Genomic DNA, 18168 nt, shown 5'->3' with positions numbered 1-18168 from the left:
TAGTCTTGACAACCCAGGAGGCTCACACTACAGCTAGTCTTATTTTATTTTATTATTCAATATAAACATTTAAGGGCTGGTCTACACTACAAAGTTAGGTCAACTTAACTACATCACTCAGCGATGTGAAAAACATGTGCAAATGTAATTAAACTGATCTAAGCCCAGGTGTAGGCACTGCTAGGTTGATGGAAGACCTAGCTACTGCCTCTCAGAGAAGTGTATTTACTACAGCAACTGAAGAATCTCTTCCATTGCTACAGAAAGTGTCTACGCTGCAGTACTACCATAGCACAGCAGCAGCATTTCTGGAGTAGAAGAAAGACCCATATATTGCATTAATGAAGCACATTCAGCAATACAGAGAACTAAAGTTCACTAATTCAGCTACAGTACCAGAGCTATTTTATGCTAATATTCAGCTCTCCATTCTAAAATCGGTCTTACGGAGGTGATGTAGTTTACTGACCTCAACATAACATTTTGTCCCTAACAAAATCAAAGCACTCATTCAGCAGACATAGGCAAAACACCAACACTGGTAGTTTTGAAATTAAATCAATTATGGTGAACAAGTATCACTTCAAGAGAGTTATATTCATACTGTATATTAGCCAGATTCTCAAGAGACAGAGCTCCCTATAATATTCTTAGATATGAAGAGCTAGCAAAGTCAGATGGCAATTTAGATAGGAACATTTCAAACTAACAGCACACAGGGATTTGGTCAGACTCTTGTATGTTCTATTTCTGAAGAGACCTCAGCTATTTATGCTTAAAAATATAAATGCAGACTAAGGAAAACCAGCATCTGTTCACTTTGAGAACAAGGATTTCCCAACGTGAAGCAAAAATGCAAGATTAACATTAAGCCAGCCCAAGTGTTAGTGCACTATATTACAATGTAACCCAGATCACATTAGTGGGGTGTGTGCAAAATTACCAGGCACCATCAGGCAGAGAGACCTCCCAACTACATTGGACCTTGATGTTTGCGGAAAGTTGGCAGGGAAGGAAAAGGGGTGGAGAAAGGAAGAGGGCATGAGCATAAGGAAATTGCCGTGAACATCTTCATGGCTCCAGAACAAAGTAAGATCTCCTCACATCCTGCTGCAGAAAGGATGCCAGATTAGTTTTAAAAGTTTATCTATATATCAAATACACACACCCCCATCAAGTCATTCAATTGCTCCACAGCCCTAAGCCTACACAATTTAACATACAAATGAGAGGAGATACACCTGTATTTTGTAGGAACAAGAAAGAGCAAGGTAAGCACAGGGTTTTGGGAAGACGAGCCCAACATTTACTGTTATTTGCCTAAAAAGTTTTCTGAAGGGCTGTTGTTGCTCTGCATATTTACCACAGTGCACATAGGCTAGATTAACAATCTCCTTCACGCAAATTGTCCCAACAGCTCAGCCCTGTGGCCATGCCAGGGCAATATACAATGCATCACCACAAGGAAGGAGAGCAAAACTTCACTGGGATGGGCCAAGAGAGTCAGATTCCCAATAAGCACTCAGAAGCAATTAGAAAAGATTGTTTGGATAACCTTTATAAATATTTTTTAAATCTGAGGGTGGCCATAGCCCAATTAGTGCTACTAACACATCAAGTTTAATTTGAGTTCTTGATGGTGTGGGAAAGGAAGGAGAAATGGAGAAACTTTAAAGGGTGAAAGTAGTATTTCACCCTTACAGAATGCTCACAGCTGAAGGAATTTTGTTCCCAAAGAGTCTCTGCCAGACTCAAGTGCAGAAAATTTCAGCTATAAGAGTTCTATGTTTTGGAAAGTTAACTGGGGGAGGTAGTCATATTGAAGCAGTTTGACAATCTTCATTACTGCTTTTCACTATAAAAAACACAGGGATTGGCAACCTTTGGCCCCTGGCTGGTCGCAGCTCCCACTGGCTGTGGCTCGCCGCTCCCAGGCCAATGGGGGCTGTGGGAACTGGTGGCCAGCACATCTCTTGGCCCGTGCTGCTTCCCACAGCCTCCATTGGCCTGGAGCAGCGAGCCATGGCCATGGGAGCTGCGATGGGCCGAACCTGCCGGACACAGCAGGTAAACAAACCAGCCCAGTCCACCAGGGTGCTTACCCTGGCAGGCCGCGGGCCAAAGGTTGCCAATCCCTGCTATAACATATTGTGGAAAGATCAACTAGCACCCAGCTTGAGGAATTTCCTCCTCCTTTGCACAGAGCTCCATTTGTAGCTCATCAGCACCACTAATAACTACAGTAACTCCCCAGTTAACGTTGTCCCAGTTAACTTTGTTCCGTGGTTATGTTGCTGATCAATTAGAGAACATGCTCATTTAAAGTTGCAAAATGCTCCCTTATAACATTGTTTGGCAGCCGCCTGCTTTGTCCACTGCTTTCAGGAAGAACAGCCCATTGGAGCTAGCTGGTGGGGGTTTGGAACCAGGGTAGATTGGCAGCCCCCCACCCCTCATCAGCTCCCTTAAGTTCCCTGTGCAGCAGCCGCCCAGCAGGCTATCAATTGCTGGGCAGTTCAGCTGTCCCTCCCCGCCCTACCATGTGCTGCTCCTACTCTCTGCCTTGGAGCCTCCTGCTTGCTGTGCGGGGGGTGGGAGGAGAGAGAGGTGCAAATGTCAGGATGTCCCCCTCCCCCCTGCTCCTGTATGTCATCTCCACAGAAGAGGGGCGGGGGGGGGGGGGGGGAAGAGACACGACAGGGCTCAGGACAGAGGGAGCTTGCTGGCAGCAGCAGCTGTCTTAATTTGCCTTTTTAAGTAGATCGGCAATGTACTCAGAGGGGGTCAGCATACTGAAAGGGGCAATGCACGTCACACACACAGTGTCTCTGTCTCCCCCCCCCCACCACCACCACCACCACACACACGGTGCGTCTCTGTCTCTCTCTGCTATGCTGTCTCCCCTCCCTCCATTTGTGCTGCCTTGTAGAGTGTGAGGCTACATTAGCAACAATGTGTTAACCTTTGAGGGCTCAGCTGAGTGCTAGTTCATCATTTAGCAGTAAGGCATTCCCTGGGAAATATCCCACCCTCTTCCACCCTCTGACTCTACCACCTCAACCAAACTTACAAACCTCATTGCTGTGTACAGTAAATTGTTTTTATATATATATATATATATATATATGTGTGTATATTACACACACACACACACACGGGGAAATTGGATTCACTTAAAGTAGCATTTTTCAGGAACATAACTACAATGTTAAAGTGAGGAGTTACTGTATCTGACTGGGGTCACAGCTGAAACTAAACTCTGCCTCTCTAGCAGAGATCAAGCAAGCAGCAAGAGATGGAAGACCATCTTAAAGCAAGGGTTCCTGCACATTTTTGTTTAAACCACAACCACCACATTAGTCCCTTTTTTAATTTATGCTGCAAATGAGATTCTCAGTCAGCCAGTTTGATCCAAAACTTCAAACCATTTTCAACTGATACTTTGTTGTTAGTCAATTTCAGCCACAAACAAGTAAACGAAAATCAAATTCTAATACTAGCCATTAATATCAGTTGATTGGACATCACTGAACTGTAAAAAGATGACTCAGGAGTGAAGTGTAAATCATTATGAGTAACAAATTTACCAACACAAGTTTTGTAGTGACTGGTTTCAGAAGCTTTTCTTACACTTCCTTGGAGAACACATGACAACCGAAAGGGACAGATTTTTTTTTTTTTTTTAAAGTCTTATGTTGTGAACCAACATTTCTTCACTAACTTAAAATTCAGCTTGTCACTATTTATGCATCATTTACTTTTAACTAAGTCTCTCAGCTTGGACACTTAGTTTCATTTTCAGATTTTTAGTATGGCAATGTTTTGTTTTAAACATTCCCCATGTTTAAAGAATTGTACTTTTTAAAACAAGCTTTTACAGAAAACCTTTTCTAAAGAAAGTTTATTTCAGGAGCAAAACTAAGTTGAAAATGCCCTTTAAAGAATGTAATCCATTTCAGTCTTTTGTAATGTAGAGTATTTACCTGTGGCACCTGTGCTGTTTAAACTACTAAAGCGATATTTAAGCTGAGGGAAATTAAAGGACAAAAAGTTTGGAAGATAAATCCACACAGTTAAAATTCTGGGCATTAGAAAGAATAGCTAAAAGACAGGACTTAAGAGAAACTCAGATTTAAGTTATCACAAAAATACACCACCTACCTTGCTTGCGAACATCTTCCACAGCTGCCACTAGTTCCTCTTTAAGAAACTGACTCTCTTTTGCAATTTTGTCTCCCTTCTCCAAGAAATTCTCTGTTGCTTGTTCAACCGATGCAGCCAGAACATGGGCCTTCTTAGAACGTCCTCTTTTTTTGTTGGAAGGACCCTTGTTACTGGTATTAACTAGCGTTGTAACCTGAAAAAAGGGATAATTTACAGTTGAGATGTATACCAAATAAGTATATGTAACATGAAACAAGATGCAAGTTTATCAACTTAACAGCTCGGATTTTCTGAATCAATAACATATTTGGAATACCTATGCTGACTTCAAGTAGGCAGTACTTAATTGCCAGTAAATTCATTTTTGAGCAGTTTTCATGGTTCTTTAATCAACAAGCATAGCAATATTGTAATTAGACAAGTATGATAAACTTAAGCTAAAGTGCTTAGTGAGGTGTTTGTTGTTTTTTTAAGAAGCAGACAAAAACTGATTAAAAGTTAGGTGCATCTTTTTCCATGCATCGTGAAGCTGCAATTTCAGCAAGAGGCCAGAGCTATTTTGGATTTGGCTTCACATAAGAAGAATCCAAGTTTGAAACAATTAGTTCAGGACCATTTAAGACTTTAAAACATTTAAGAAGATTAACAGGATTGAAGTGGCACATCTACAGAAAGCTAGCTTCACAGTTTTTCCTTCAGTCCAAGACAGGGATGAGGGACTTTGCAAGCAAGGTAATTTTACAGCCAAATTAGATGACTGCAACCTGTCAGCAATTTCTCATTTAATCACTTTTCTAGGTGCAGTTGGTAACACCACCTGTAAGTTTAAGGTTGACTGACACTTCCCAGTTTAAGACCCTGTTTACAGTTGCTTATAAAACTTCAAGTTTTAACCATATTGGCTGAATTTTTTCCAGAGAATGAGATTAGGTGAAATTTTCCCTCCACCTTTTAAAAAAGGCAGTCTTTTTACTTAGAAATTTTAGTGTTCGATACTGCGAAGCAGAAATCTGAAGTTTGGCAGGAGCTGAATGTGTGTCAGGTATGTGCTTTTTGCCATGCCCTGTGGAAAAAACTGTCCAAATCTGGCCAGTTTATAAGCTTCTAAGCAGTCTCTACCAAGCATGGGTGAACGGAGACTGAGATTTGGTAGCTAAGTTCTCCAATGAGTCTCCAAATTCCAGCCCAGAGCAGAGGCTGAGGAGAACTTTTTCTACGTTTACTGATCCTGGATGTTGTAGGCACCAGAAATGAGAGTAGGAAGCTGACTCTCCTGTGCTCTCAATACCTCCACTGACGACACCCAGGTACTAGGGAGGAGAAGGAGGATACCTGACTGAAATGCAGATGGGACAACAGCTAGACTGGTGGAGGAGGAGGAACCAGATATGAACAAGAAGTTTTGCGGGGGAGAATACTGGGGCTGACTGGACAAGGAGACTGGAAGGAGCAATCTGGGGAGATGGAGGAGCAGCAGCAGTTGGGGCAGAGGAGGGTCTATGACCGCCAGAGCACAAGCATCTCCACAACTTTGAACAGAAGCCAAGATTCCCAAGTTTCACCTTTCCTCTGCTAGCAGAAAGTATCTGCCAACCCAGAGAGAGACTGGTCATCCCTCTAGTAGCTGGGTCCACAAAAAGGATGACAACCTACTATGGATATCAGTTCCTCCATTCGTTAAGTGCTGTGGCTCTAAAAGTTCCAACCCTCATAGAATCATGGAACCACAGGGCTAGAAGGGACCACAAGAGTTATCTAGTCTAACCCCCAGGCAAGATGCAGGATTTGTTGAGTCTAAACCATTGACAAATGGTTATCCAGCCTCCTTCTGAAAGCCTCCAGTGAAGGAGCTTCCATGATCTCCCTAGGCAGTCTCCTCCATCGTCCTACTTACAGTTAGGAAGCTTTTCCTGAGATTTAATCTAAATCTGTTATGCTGTAGTTTGAACCCATTGCCTCTTGTCCTGCCTTCTGTGACAAGAGAAAACTTTTCCTTTTTTGTGGTCAGCTCCCTGTGGCCTAGGGCCTCCATGCCTGCTGACGCTCCAGGTAAACAAAACATCCCGACCCGCCAGCGGCTTACCCTGACGGGCTGGGAGCCAAAGTTTTCCAACCCCTGAAATATAGGGTCGGCTTATGAAAGGGTCATGCAGTTTTTGCCATTTTTACTAATCCATCTTGGGGGGTCAGCTTATAAACGAACGGGCTAACAAACAAGTATATACGGTAGTCACACAGACACAGAGCAAAGTTTAGTGGACACTGACAACTGCATATTTATACTTGTAAAGAGTTCTCTGTCAAATGAAAACTAAGTTTGACCAAGGCCCTTTTTCTAAATGAGAGTTTGTTCCATACCTATTTCAACTTTCTTACTCCTCCCAACTAATTTTGGCTATAGACGTACAAAAAGGGCTTCTAGTATTTTCAAATAGGAAAATATCTAGTTGCCTTGTACTCCAGGCAACAACCATTTGTGCTCAAAATTTTCACTGTTTGGCTGCTCTCTCCAAAGTGAGCTTTTTGTATCAACTTTTTGAAAGCTGTTATGCAATCTTAACTATAGCAATTGCTGCTGTTCCCACTATAATGGCTTTTAGTCCACCAGAGTTCTAATGCAAGACAGAACCTTCTACAGCATCTCAGTTTCTAATGACAATTGTAAAGAACATTATTTAGACAAGAACAATTTAGTAAGTCTTTCACCTAAAGGATTCTTGGGGGAAAAAAACCTGTACCACAAAGAGAATAAACTGAGAGCAAGTACAATAAAACTTCAGCAGCAATGTGATATGTGATTTTTGCACTTCTGATTAAATGAAGGATTGTGTTATATTAAGTTGTGACAAAAGCAAAAAAAAAGTCTTCTAAGTTTAAGACTAGACGCATCAGACTGAGCAAAAACCTTTTATTCTTGATTTCTCCTCCATTCCTCTCCACTTATCTATTTCAGACCAGGTTTTCATTTCTGGAGTTCAAACTTGAAGGTATGAGGAATTATCAAATTGAAACTGACCAAAAACTTGAGAGCTTGATATATAGATTTCTTACCTGTGTCACCAGGGGCTCCAATAGTCTTTCAACTGCCAGTGTTCTTATCTCTAAACTTTTGGGGTCCCATTTGAAGTTAACACTGCCTGCGTTAACAGTAGTCATTTCTGAGAGAGAGAGAGAGAGAGAAAGTTAACTTCAGAATTACTAGGTCTTATTTGTTATGACGGATCTATTTTGAAATGAAACGTAAGGATTATATGAAAGTGCTACATTAAAGTACTTACTGCTTAAAGTCAAATTTGCACTGCCTTTGGGAATACCAGTTTTGAATTAGCTTCCCATTTTATAATTTCAGTGCGAATTTATGGTGTCATAACTGAAAACACGATTGTTACGTTTATGTTAAATAAGCCTAGAAAAGCTACCTAAAAATATAGTATTCCAAAACAGAGTGCTCCATCAAAAGTGTTTTGGTGGTTAGTGTGTCTTATTCTGACTAAGTTCAGTCTCTGGCTAATATTTTAGGAATCAGAAACCAGCTTCCCTCCAACCCCCAGTTACTTCTCAAAGCCAAATTGAGGCTGTTTTCTTTTAAACAGTTTGAATACAAAGTCACCTTACATTCAGCTATAGCAATGCTGCTATATACAGCTGAAAAGCTGAACATGTTCAACTACTGTACATCTTCCATATTTACCAATATTTCATGGCTAGAACCAACACTTTCCCTTAAAATCTCCCACTACAAGGCTGCTTTACAGCTTTATGAATACAGTAGAACAGGGGTGGGCAAACTTTTTGGCCCGAGGGCCACATCTGGATATGGAAATTGTATGGCGGGCCATGAATGATCATGAAATTGGGGCTGGGGTGGACTCTGGCTGGAGGTGCGGGCTCTGGGGTGGGGCCAGAAAAGAGGAGTTCAGGGTGTGTGTGGGGGGGGAGGTGGGGAGGCTTTGGGCTGAGGTAGGGGATTGGGGTGCAGGGAAGGTGAGGGTTCTGGCTGGGGGTGCAGGCTCTGCAGTAGAACCTCTGCAGTAGAGCCTCAGAGTTACAAAACCCCTCCATTCCTCAGATGTTTGTAACTTCGAAATGTTCGTAACTTTAACAAAACATAATGGTTGTTATTTCAAAAGTTTACAACTGAACATTGACTTAATACAGCTTTGAAACTTTACTATGAAGAAAAATGCTTTTAAAACCATCTTACTTTAGATTAAAAAAGCACAAAAACAGTTTCCTTATCTTGTCAGACTTTTTTTTTTAAAACCCCCCCCACCACACACTTTTTTTTTTTAAAATAGTTTACCTTTAACACCGCACTGTATTTGCTGACACCTGATTGCATACTTCCAGTTCCAAATGAGGTGTGTAATTGATTGGTCAGTTCATAATTCTGGTACTTGTAACTCAGGTTCTACTGTACATGCTCGAAGTCATAGCTAAGCCCCCTCTTCCACATAAAGAGGTTTCATGTTTACATCCCCATTGAACAGTCAAGTGGCACTTCATGATTCTCTCTAGTATTTTTCCTAAGACACTGAACAGACCTGATATTCTTGAAGAGATGTATCATGGTTCAAGAATATAACTAACATGAAGACACAAAATGAATTAAGGGAATATCCAGTTTTAGCTTTACCTCCAGACAGTACTCAGATTGCTGAAACAATGGCACAACCAGACAAAAAACAGATAAGCAACAACTTGATCTAGGGAACCCAGTATTTAAATATTTACAGGTGTGCAAAACCAGTTTCAGGTTACTTTTTACACCATAGGTCATAATTTCTGGCTCTCCATGCTTTAAATGATACCTGATGTTTGAAGTTACACCCTTCCATCTCCTACATAGAATAGTTAATTATTTTTAAAAGGTGACCTCCAAATAAAAATGTTTTGGTTTGTCTCCTTTGTGCTTCTTTATACTACAAGCCTGAAAGCATGCTTCTCTTGAAAAAACAATTTATTCCCCTATTTATCTCATAAGTACCAGAAAAAATGTATCCAGTTTTCATTGGGGGACTTCTTTAAAGACTGAGGCATAGTCTACACTACGCTGTTAGGTTGACAAGAACAAGGAGTCACCAATGAAGGTAATAGGCCTCAGGTTTAAAACAAAAGGAAGTACTTCTTCACACAACGAATGCACAGTAAACTGTGGAACTCTTTGCCAGGGGACACTGAATGCCAAAACCATAACAAGGTTCAAGAGAGAATTAGATAAGTTGGAGGATAGGTCCATCAATGGCTATTAGCCAGGACAGTCAAGGATGCAACCCCATGCGCTGTGTGTCCCTAAGCCTCTTACAGCCAGATGCTCTGACTGGATGACAGGGGATAGATCACTTGATAATTGCCCTGTTCTATTCCCTTTGAAGCACTTGGCATTGGCCACTGTCTGAAGACAGGATACTGGACCATAAGTCATATGGGACATAAGTTGCCTTGCCTCAAATTATCTGTGCATATGTCTATTCAAATTTGTCTCTGACCTACATAAACAGCCAGTTACAGCAATGCAGGGACAGCTCATCTACTGAGGTTGACACAATGCAAGTGTAGACATTGCATGACCTGTGGTGACCCTAGCAGTCCTCAAGAAGCTGTCCTATAGCGTGCCCATTTCCTGTGACATCATCTACTCTGGTCACAAGTGTAAGCTCCACTGCCGAGGGGTTCCACAAACTGGAAGCCACATCCTCCCTTTTAAAACTCCTGCATGTTTTTTAAATACCTTTTCCTGATTGCCCACCTTAGCAAGCACACCTAGCAGCTCACCCTTGTGCAACTGCCCATGACAGCTCCACCCACTAGACATACTCCTGCCTTGAACAGACAGGAGATACTGGATCTCTTGGGCCTGTGGAGAGAAAAGGCTGCGCAAACAGATTATAGGCCTGCCAGATATGGACCAGCCATAGGAAGATGGATATTATTAACAGATTGCCTGCATCCCTGGTACAAAGGGATTCAACAAGTATCAGCAGTGCCACATGAACGCAAAGGAAATTTGCCAGCCATATCACGAGGCCAAAAATAGATCTGGTTCTGAGCCACGGACCTGCTGTTTTAACAATGGGCTGCATACCATATTTGGCAGAGACCCCACCAGCACCCTACAGACCACTGTGGATACCTCAGAAAAAGCCCCAGACAGAGACCCATGCCGTGAACAGAAGGAGAAACGGGGGGAGATGCAGCATGGGATTCCAGCCATGCTGCAAGTCAGGACCCGTTTGAGACTCTGTCACAGTCTAATCAGTCCAACCAGGTAAGTATGGATGAGCGTTACGAAGTGGAAGGAATCTCAGGTAAGTGCGCATGCATTCTTCAAAACAACGTTTTAAATTAGAGATGGTGCTCATCCCATCCCCAAATTAAGATAAAGGTATTGAATTTTCATTGGTTTTCTTGCATGAGAAAAGGTAGCAGTACAAACAAAGGTAGAGTTGGCATTTGTTTTAATATGCTGAACACCCATACATCAGAAGTTCAAGGATTCAAAAAGTTAAGGCTTTATAACGGTTAAGACAAACTACCAACATCACTTGTCAAAATATACAAAGTAAATATACTTAAATCACACACAAAGTTCTCAAGTAACGTTTTTCTGCCTACCGGTAAGTTTCAATTATCATTGGGGGAAAAAATTGGTCACTATGTGCGTGTACTGTGAAATCATTTACCAATAAAAATCTTATCCTTCAAAGTTTGAGATATAGACCTTGTCTACACTGGGAAGTTTCTACGCAGTAAAGCAGCTTTCTGCGTTGTCACACCCGAGGTGTACACACCGCCAAGCCACTTAGCGTGCAGAAAATGCACAGTTGCAGCACTGTGTAAACAAAAAACAAACAAAAAAACAAACAAAAAACAGCCTGATGAAAGGTGTACAGCTTTCTGTGCCAGGGGTACAGTGCCACGGTGCCAGTGTAGACACCCTGGTCGATTACAGCACTGTGATTGGCCTCCGGGAGGTGTCCCACAATGCCTGTTCTCACCTCTCTGGTCATCAGTTTGAATTCTACTGCCCTGTCCTCAGGTGACCAACCGTCATCCCCACCCCATCTCTTAGGGTATGGCTACACTTGAGAGTTGCAGCGCTGGTGGAGGCTTTCCAGCACTGCAATTAGTAACTGTCCACACCTGCAGGGCACATCCAGCGCTGCAACTCCCTGGCTGCAGTGCTGGCCGTACACCTGGGTCTGCTTGGGGAATTAGCATTGCAGCACTGGTGCTGCAGCGCTGGTCGTAAAGTGTGGCCACACACCAGCGCTGTTATTGGTCTCCAGGGTATTAGGAGATATCCCAGAATGCTTTTAACTAAATTACTCTTTGTTTTGTTATGCAGCCTCTCTTTGTTTTGTTGTGAACTCGGGGCTCCGGGAGCTGCTTATCTAAAAAACAAACACAGCTCCTGTTTGCTGTGATCAATCTGTAACTGTGAACCATCAAATGAGGTATCCCCCTGCCTGCCTCATTCACAGGGGTTGAGTGTTTGCTTGACGAGAGAAACAGCAGGGGGGGGGGGGGGGAGAGAGAAAGGGAGTCCGTGCTGCTTATCTGGTTTGCAGGCTGTTTGCTGTTAAGAGTAAGGGGTCAGGAAAAATTTCTGATTTTACAAGGCAGGGAGCTGATACAGTGTCCGCTCCAAAAATCCACTCTCTCTCTCCCCCGCTCCCTGTCACACTACACCCCACCCCCCTCTTTTGAAAAGCACGTTGCTGCCACTTGAACGCTGGGATAGCTGCCCATAATGCATCACTCCCAACAGCGCTGCAAATGTGGCCACACTGCAGCGCTGGTAGCTGTGAGTGTGGCCACACACCAGCGCTTTCCCTACACAGCTGTACGAACACAGCTGTAACTCCCAGCGCTGCAACTCTCAAGTGTAGCCATACCCTTAGTGGCAGAAGAGGAAGATGCTCTGTGGGATAGCTGCCCAGAGTGCACTGCTCTGAATACCACTGCAAGTGCCCCAAGTGTGAACATGCTATTGCTCAGGCAGCTGACAGTGTGAACACACAACAGCGGTTTCCACAGAATCCATGTGTTTTGGTTCTACCATGTGGAAACCCCCAAATGGTAAAATCATAGTGTGGACAAGACAGTTGGCTGTTTCCACGCGTTATGTGGTTAAAATAAACACTCTAGTGTTTACTCTGACCAGCTTATGGAAGTGTGGGGGAGATGGATGATAGACCACCTTTTCCACACTACGATGTTACTACACGTTAGTTAATTCTTGGTAACTGACATATGCTGAGACCTTTTTTCCTAGTTAAGATTAGGCTGCACTCTTAGGAGCACGGACTGTAAAGACACCAAACATGTCACTCATAAAATAGAATCATGAGAGCTGGCAACTCTTGTGAAACTGACTGCAAACTATTCAAAGATACAGGAAGTTAATGCATCAGAGCATTCAGAAGAATAGCTCAGAATGAACTGCCCCATTCATCTCAGAGGGATGTTGACTCCAAATTCTACAGGTAACAGTTAAGCAAACTATTTCATTACTCATCATTTTACCAGAACTTCTGAGCCAATGCAATTGTCCCTTGTTGGATGTAGTTTGGTAGGAGTGTGTGGTGGGGAGAAGGAAAAGGAGAGACCCAGGTTCAAAAATCAACTCCAACCAGAAATTTCTGTGCTCACCTGAAATTTCCTTTAGATTAGCACCTAGCACAATTCACAGATTTATTCTTACAGAGAAAACCCATTAAAAATAGAAGAATCTACCCACATGCTAATAAACGTAGAGACCACCACCACCTCCCCCACAACTCCAGCAAGGGCTCTGGTAGGACTCAATCCTTGTAGCCACAAGCTCTTGGTGGGGTAAAATTCATGACAGCATTAGCTTAGAACTAGCACACCCTTGAATAGGTTAATCTTTCCTATATACAGCTTGGACCTTTGACAGACTCTGGAACAGGTAATCAGCAGAGAATGGTCCTCTCCTCAGGATGCAGCTTCAAAAAGCTAGGGTTTTGCATAACTGGAGGTGGGGAATTTGCATTCATTTCTCCCTCAACATTCCCCAGGTGGCCACTTGATACAGTTTGTTACAAACGTCCATTCCTGTCTGGCACGTTATTCAATAGTAAATGACACTTTCCAGGGTTCACATCCCATCTCATTCAGAAGTGACATAAAATCCTCTCCCACAATAATACATAACCCACTCACTTAATGCAATGGATTCCAAACATACTTAAACTTAACTCAATAAGGTCTCCCAGGAATATTGCTGGAAATTGGTATGTGTCACATTCAGCCCCTGGAGAAACCATTGCCCTCTAGGAACATGCTCCAAATGCCAAAAGAGGGACTTCACTCCCATGCTTTGTATGCCTCAGACAAACTAGATAAGCCATCTGGAAGTCAGTGACAGGTTTTGACCCTTAGTAAAGGATGAGCATAAGAGAAAGAGCTGTAGATCTGCAAGTTAGATATATTTATTTCAGTTGCAATACACATATCTAGCATATGCCATAAGCATTTTCCCTTTGGATGTTATTCATAGATTAAGACCAGAAGGGATGATCATTGTGATAGTCTAGTGTCTGACCTGCTGTATAACACAGACATTCCCCAAAACAACTCCGAGAGCAAAATTTTTAGAAATACATTCACTCTTGATTTAAAAGTTACCAGTGATGAAGAACCACCACAACCCTTGGTAAATTGTTCCTGTGGTTAATTACCCTGTTAAAAATTCACATAATTCCCAGCCTGAATTTGTCTAGTTTCAACTTGCAGTATTTTAAGCCAAAATAAAAGCAGCACTACCTCTTGAGCCCAATAAAAAACTGAATTCATCTTAGGGGAAAAACAGTTGGTTCCATTCAGAGCACTACTTTATACATGTGAATAATGGAGTATGGGGGGGGGAGAGATATATGAGGGCTCTATCTGAGTGGGTGGGCTCTGGGCTGGGATTGAGGGGCTCTCAGAGGGGGATCAGCACTAGGGCAGGGGGTTGGGGCACAGGAGGGGGTCAGGGGTGCAGGCTCCATGCAGTGCTTCCTCAAGCAGTTCCCGGAAGCAGCGGCATGTTCCCATTCTGGCTCTTAAGTGGCAGCCAGGCGGCTCTGCGTGCTGCCCCATCCGCAGGCGCCACCCCTGCAGCTCCCACTGGCTGCGATTCCTGACCAATGAGAGATGCTGGGGCAGCACTGGGGGCTGGGGACCATGTGCGGAGCCCCCTGGCTGCCCCTACGCGTAGAAACTGGAGGGGGGACATGCTGCTGTTTCCGGGAGCCACATAGAGCCAATGCACAGAGCGGGACACGCCCCAGAACCCGCTCCCCGGTGGGAGTTTGAGGGCCCGATATGGCCCCTGGGCCATAGTTTGCCCACGCCTGGTCAAGGGTGTTCAGCACAAACCAGGCTCTTAAGGATAAGTTTAAGCTGTTCTGAGTGATTGGAGGCAGAGAGACCTAGCAATGCTACAAGCAGGCTGAAAATCCAATGTTAAGATCTGTGGACCTGTCCAAGCCCAAATTCCCTCTACCCATCTGTCAAACCCTTCAGATATTCCCCTTGCTTCAATCCTATACCATAGAATAGATACAGTGAAGTTGCTTTCTCATTACAGAAATCCTCAGTAGTTAGATTTAGGGATAGCACAAACTGACATATATATAAAAAACACCTAAGGATATTGCACTAACTCTGTACCTTTTAGTAATTGAATATTTACATCAAATTGCTCAGAGACCACAGCATTCAGGGGTCCTGCTAGACAACTCTAGTTAGTTTCAATGAGTGGGTGAAAGTTTCAAGTACTCTACCAGCTCTTGAAGTATACCTCCCCCCCCCCACACACACAGTTTGTCTTTACAGTCAGAACTTTGCATTTTACATGCTTCTTTCTCTACTGCTGATGTGCCAAAGGCCCATGTGGAATTATGTGAAGTTACAGATAAACTAGAATACAGAACTGATCAGAGAAACATTTTTAAGAAGCAAAACCCAAAATTACCTAAGTAAATTTCTAAAACTGATACTACTTTTAAAAAAAGGGAAACTACTATCACAATTCAGGGCAATTGTGCCTGTATTCCCCCTCTGTGGGCCAACAAGGGCACCAACTTTTAGGCTTCTGGCTCTCCAGCCATCCCCTCTCCTGGGCTGAGACCTATGATTTTTCCCCAAAACTTCACAGTTTCTTGCCTAAGTTCCCCAGCAAGTCAGACTGCCGAAACAGGTCTGCTTTGCTTTCTCCTCAGAGGCTATAAACAGCATAATTGCCAACAGCTATCAGTTACCACACAGCTCTTTACCAGCAACCATATCTCCTCTTAAGCATTACAGAGAAAACATTAAAAACAACAAGTCGACCTACATGTATACTAATAAGCTTACCAGAAATCAGGCCCCCTCCCCCAACAAGGGCTCCAGCAGCTGATCAATCCTTCAAACCCTACCAAGGGATTTTTGTATGGTTACAAGCTCATAGCTCAGAACTAGCACCCGCATGAATCTGTCAGTAACTCCTTTATGCAATGTTGTTGTAGCTCTGTCGGTACCAGGGTATTAGAGAACGTGGGTGAGATATAATCTTTTATTGGACCAACTTCTGTAAGACAGAGAAGTTTTTGAGTTACACAAGTCTAGAAAAGACCCAAGAGCTCTGTGCAGCTCTAAAGCTTGTTCCTCTGACCACAGAAGTGATCTAATAAAAGATATTACCTCACACACCTTGTTTCAGGGCTAGTCTACACTGGCAACACTAAAGCGCTGCTGTGACAGTGCTTTTAACATGCCTTGTGTGGTCGCAGCGCAGCACTCCCCCAGAGTTGTAGGGGGTGGGTGGGTGGAAACACACCTCCACAAGAAGCATAGCTACCAGCACTGTCCACGCTGGCACTTTACAGCGCTGAAACTTGCTGCGCTCAGGGGGGTGTTTTTTCACACCCCTGAAAAAGAAAGCTGCAGCATTGTAAATTGCCAGTGTAGACAAGCAATTAGTCGCTCTTTTATACAGTTTGGGCCTTTGATATTGTGACCCTGGGAACAGGTAATCAGCAGACAATTGGCCTCTCCTCAGGGCACAGCTTCAAAAGTCTGGATTTTTATATAACTTGAGGCCGGGGAGGGAGGGGGGTTGTTTTCACCTCTCCTGGGATATTTCCAATGAAATCCACTTCACATCTTGTCCAAAAAGTTCATTCCTGTCCACCCCATTCTTCAGTAAAGTCCTTTTGATCATCCGGGCTCACAATATACTACCTTTGCATTTACGACAATGGACTCCAAAAATACTTAATTCAGGCCTTGTCTACACTAACACTACACTAATGCTGCGGTGCCAGTGTAGACACCACAGCAATTACAGCACTGCGATTGGCCTCCGGGAGGTGTCCCACAATGCCTGTTCTCACCTTTCTGGTCATAAGTTTGAACTCTACTGCCTGCCCTCAGGTGAGCAACTGCCATCCTCACCCAGTACATTCTTTTGCAAAATTTGAAAGTCCCCTTCCTGTTTGCTTGGTGATGCATGCAATGGTCTCAGCACATCTTTCCAGGTGGCCATGTCTGCTCCACACACCGGGCGATCCCCCGCTTGGAGCAATGCTGAGCTGCTGGACCTCATCAGCATTTGGGAAAATGAGGCTGTCCAGTCCCAGCTGCGCTCCAGCTATAGGAATTATGATACCTACGAACAGATTTTATGATGCAATACAGAAAGGGGCCATGACTGGGACACACTGCAGTGTAGGGTAAAAGTGAAGGAGCTGTGGAATGCCTACCCCAAGTCGCAGGAGGCAAACTGCCGCTCCGGTGCTGTGCCTATGAGCTGCTGGTTCTACAAAGAGCTGGACATGATACTCGGTGGCAACCCCACCTTCACTGCAAAGGCCTCTATGAATACTTTGTTGGCTCGCATGCCAGTCAACAGTGGACCGAGCCAGAAGGGAGAAATCTTGGATGAAGAAGGGGAGGGGGACCCAGAGGCAGAGGATGACTTGGAGGCCAGAGATGCATGCAATCAGGAGCTCTTTTCTACCCTGGAGGAGCCTAGCCAGTCACAGCAGTCGGATCATGGTGAAGAGCAAACAGGAGATGCGGCTGGTAAGTGGATCAGATTTTGGGAATTGCTGAGAGAGAGAGTTGTTGGGGGCAGGGGGGTTGAAGAAAGAAGGCTTGTCTCCCACCACATGCCTAGTCTGAGCAGCAGAACAGGCTGTTGATAGATTCCCTCACTTCACAGGAATCTCCCTCAGATCTCCTGGAAACTCTTGTGGAGATACTGGGCAATCCTAGCTGCTTTGGAGAAGACCCTCCCTTGATTCCCTGCTCACCCTCAGCAGCAAGATATCTTCCATAATGAACACAGCCTATGGAAAATATGGGGGCAGAAGTGATTATCAGACTCCCACTACAGTGGTGGGAACACCAATTTACCCTGCCCCTGCAGCTACTCACCATTCTGGAGGTCTTGCAGCTCATGTGTGCTTGCCTGGGGTCAGCCAGTTAGCAACAGGTGAGAGAGTACTGGCTGTGTTTAAAGCACTGAATCAGTGTTGTCTGTGTTACAGAAACAGTATTGTTTGCAAAATGTTGCATTTAAACTTTAGAGATGACTTGGGAGTCCAGCCTCTCCCTCTTTGTTATCGAGGCAGAATTGCTGAGCAGAATTAGAAAGCGGCCAAGAAGAACTAAGGAGGACTTTCTCCGTGAGGTTATGATGCACTCCGCCGCCAAGAAACAGGAATTGATGGACTGGTGGGACAGCAAGAAGAGGGAACGAAAGGAGAACACAGCACACCAGAAAGAAGCGAATGAGCAGCTCTTAACGATATGGAGAGCCAAGTGGACACGCTCCAGGAGATACTAGCTCTTCAAACCGAGCAGCTCCACGCCAGGCCTCCCCATGTGCCACACACACACACACACACACACACACACAGTTATCAGCCTCCTGGCTCCACTCTCTACCTTCAGCATTCCACTCCTCCCTCCTCACAGTCCAGCATCATAGGGCATTGGGACTGG

At 44.0% G+C, this 18168-nt stretch overlaps 1 protein-coding gene across 1 annotated transcript in view; it reads right to left on the bottom strand.

Annotated features, from left to right (window-relative positions):
* The window catches only part of CTNNA1 (catenin alpha 1), a 209240-nt gene that overhangs the window by 166759 nt on the left and 24313 nt on the right, over window positions 1-18168 (bottom strand). The window contains exons 2-3 of the mRNA XM_039485027.1: window positions 7216-7322; window positions 4162-4357 (exon numbers count right to left, since the gene is read on the bottom strand). Of these exons, the coding sequence (XP_039340961.1) occupies window positions 4162-4357; window positions 7216-7320 (301 nt within the window). The 5' untranslated portion in view covers window positions 7321-7322. The remainder of the gene's footprint in view (window positions 1-4161; window positions 4358-7215; window positions 7323-18168) is intronic.

The sequence above is a fragment of the Mauremys reevesii genome, linkage group 8 (genome assembly GCF_016161935.1).
Source record: "Mauremys reevesii isolate NIE-2019 linkage group 8, ASM1616193v1, whole genome shotgun sequence".
Taxonomy (NCBI): Eukaryota; Metazoa; Chordata; order Testudines; family Geoemydidae; genus Mauremys; species Mauremys reevesii.
The sequence above is the reverse complement of the archived record's forward strand: the minus strand, read 5'-3'. Positions and strand labels throughout refer to the sequence as shown.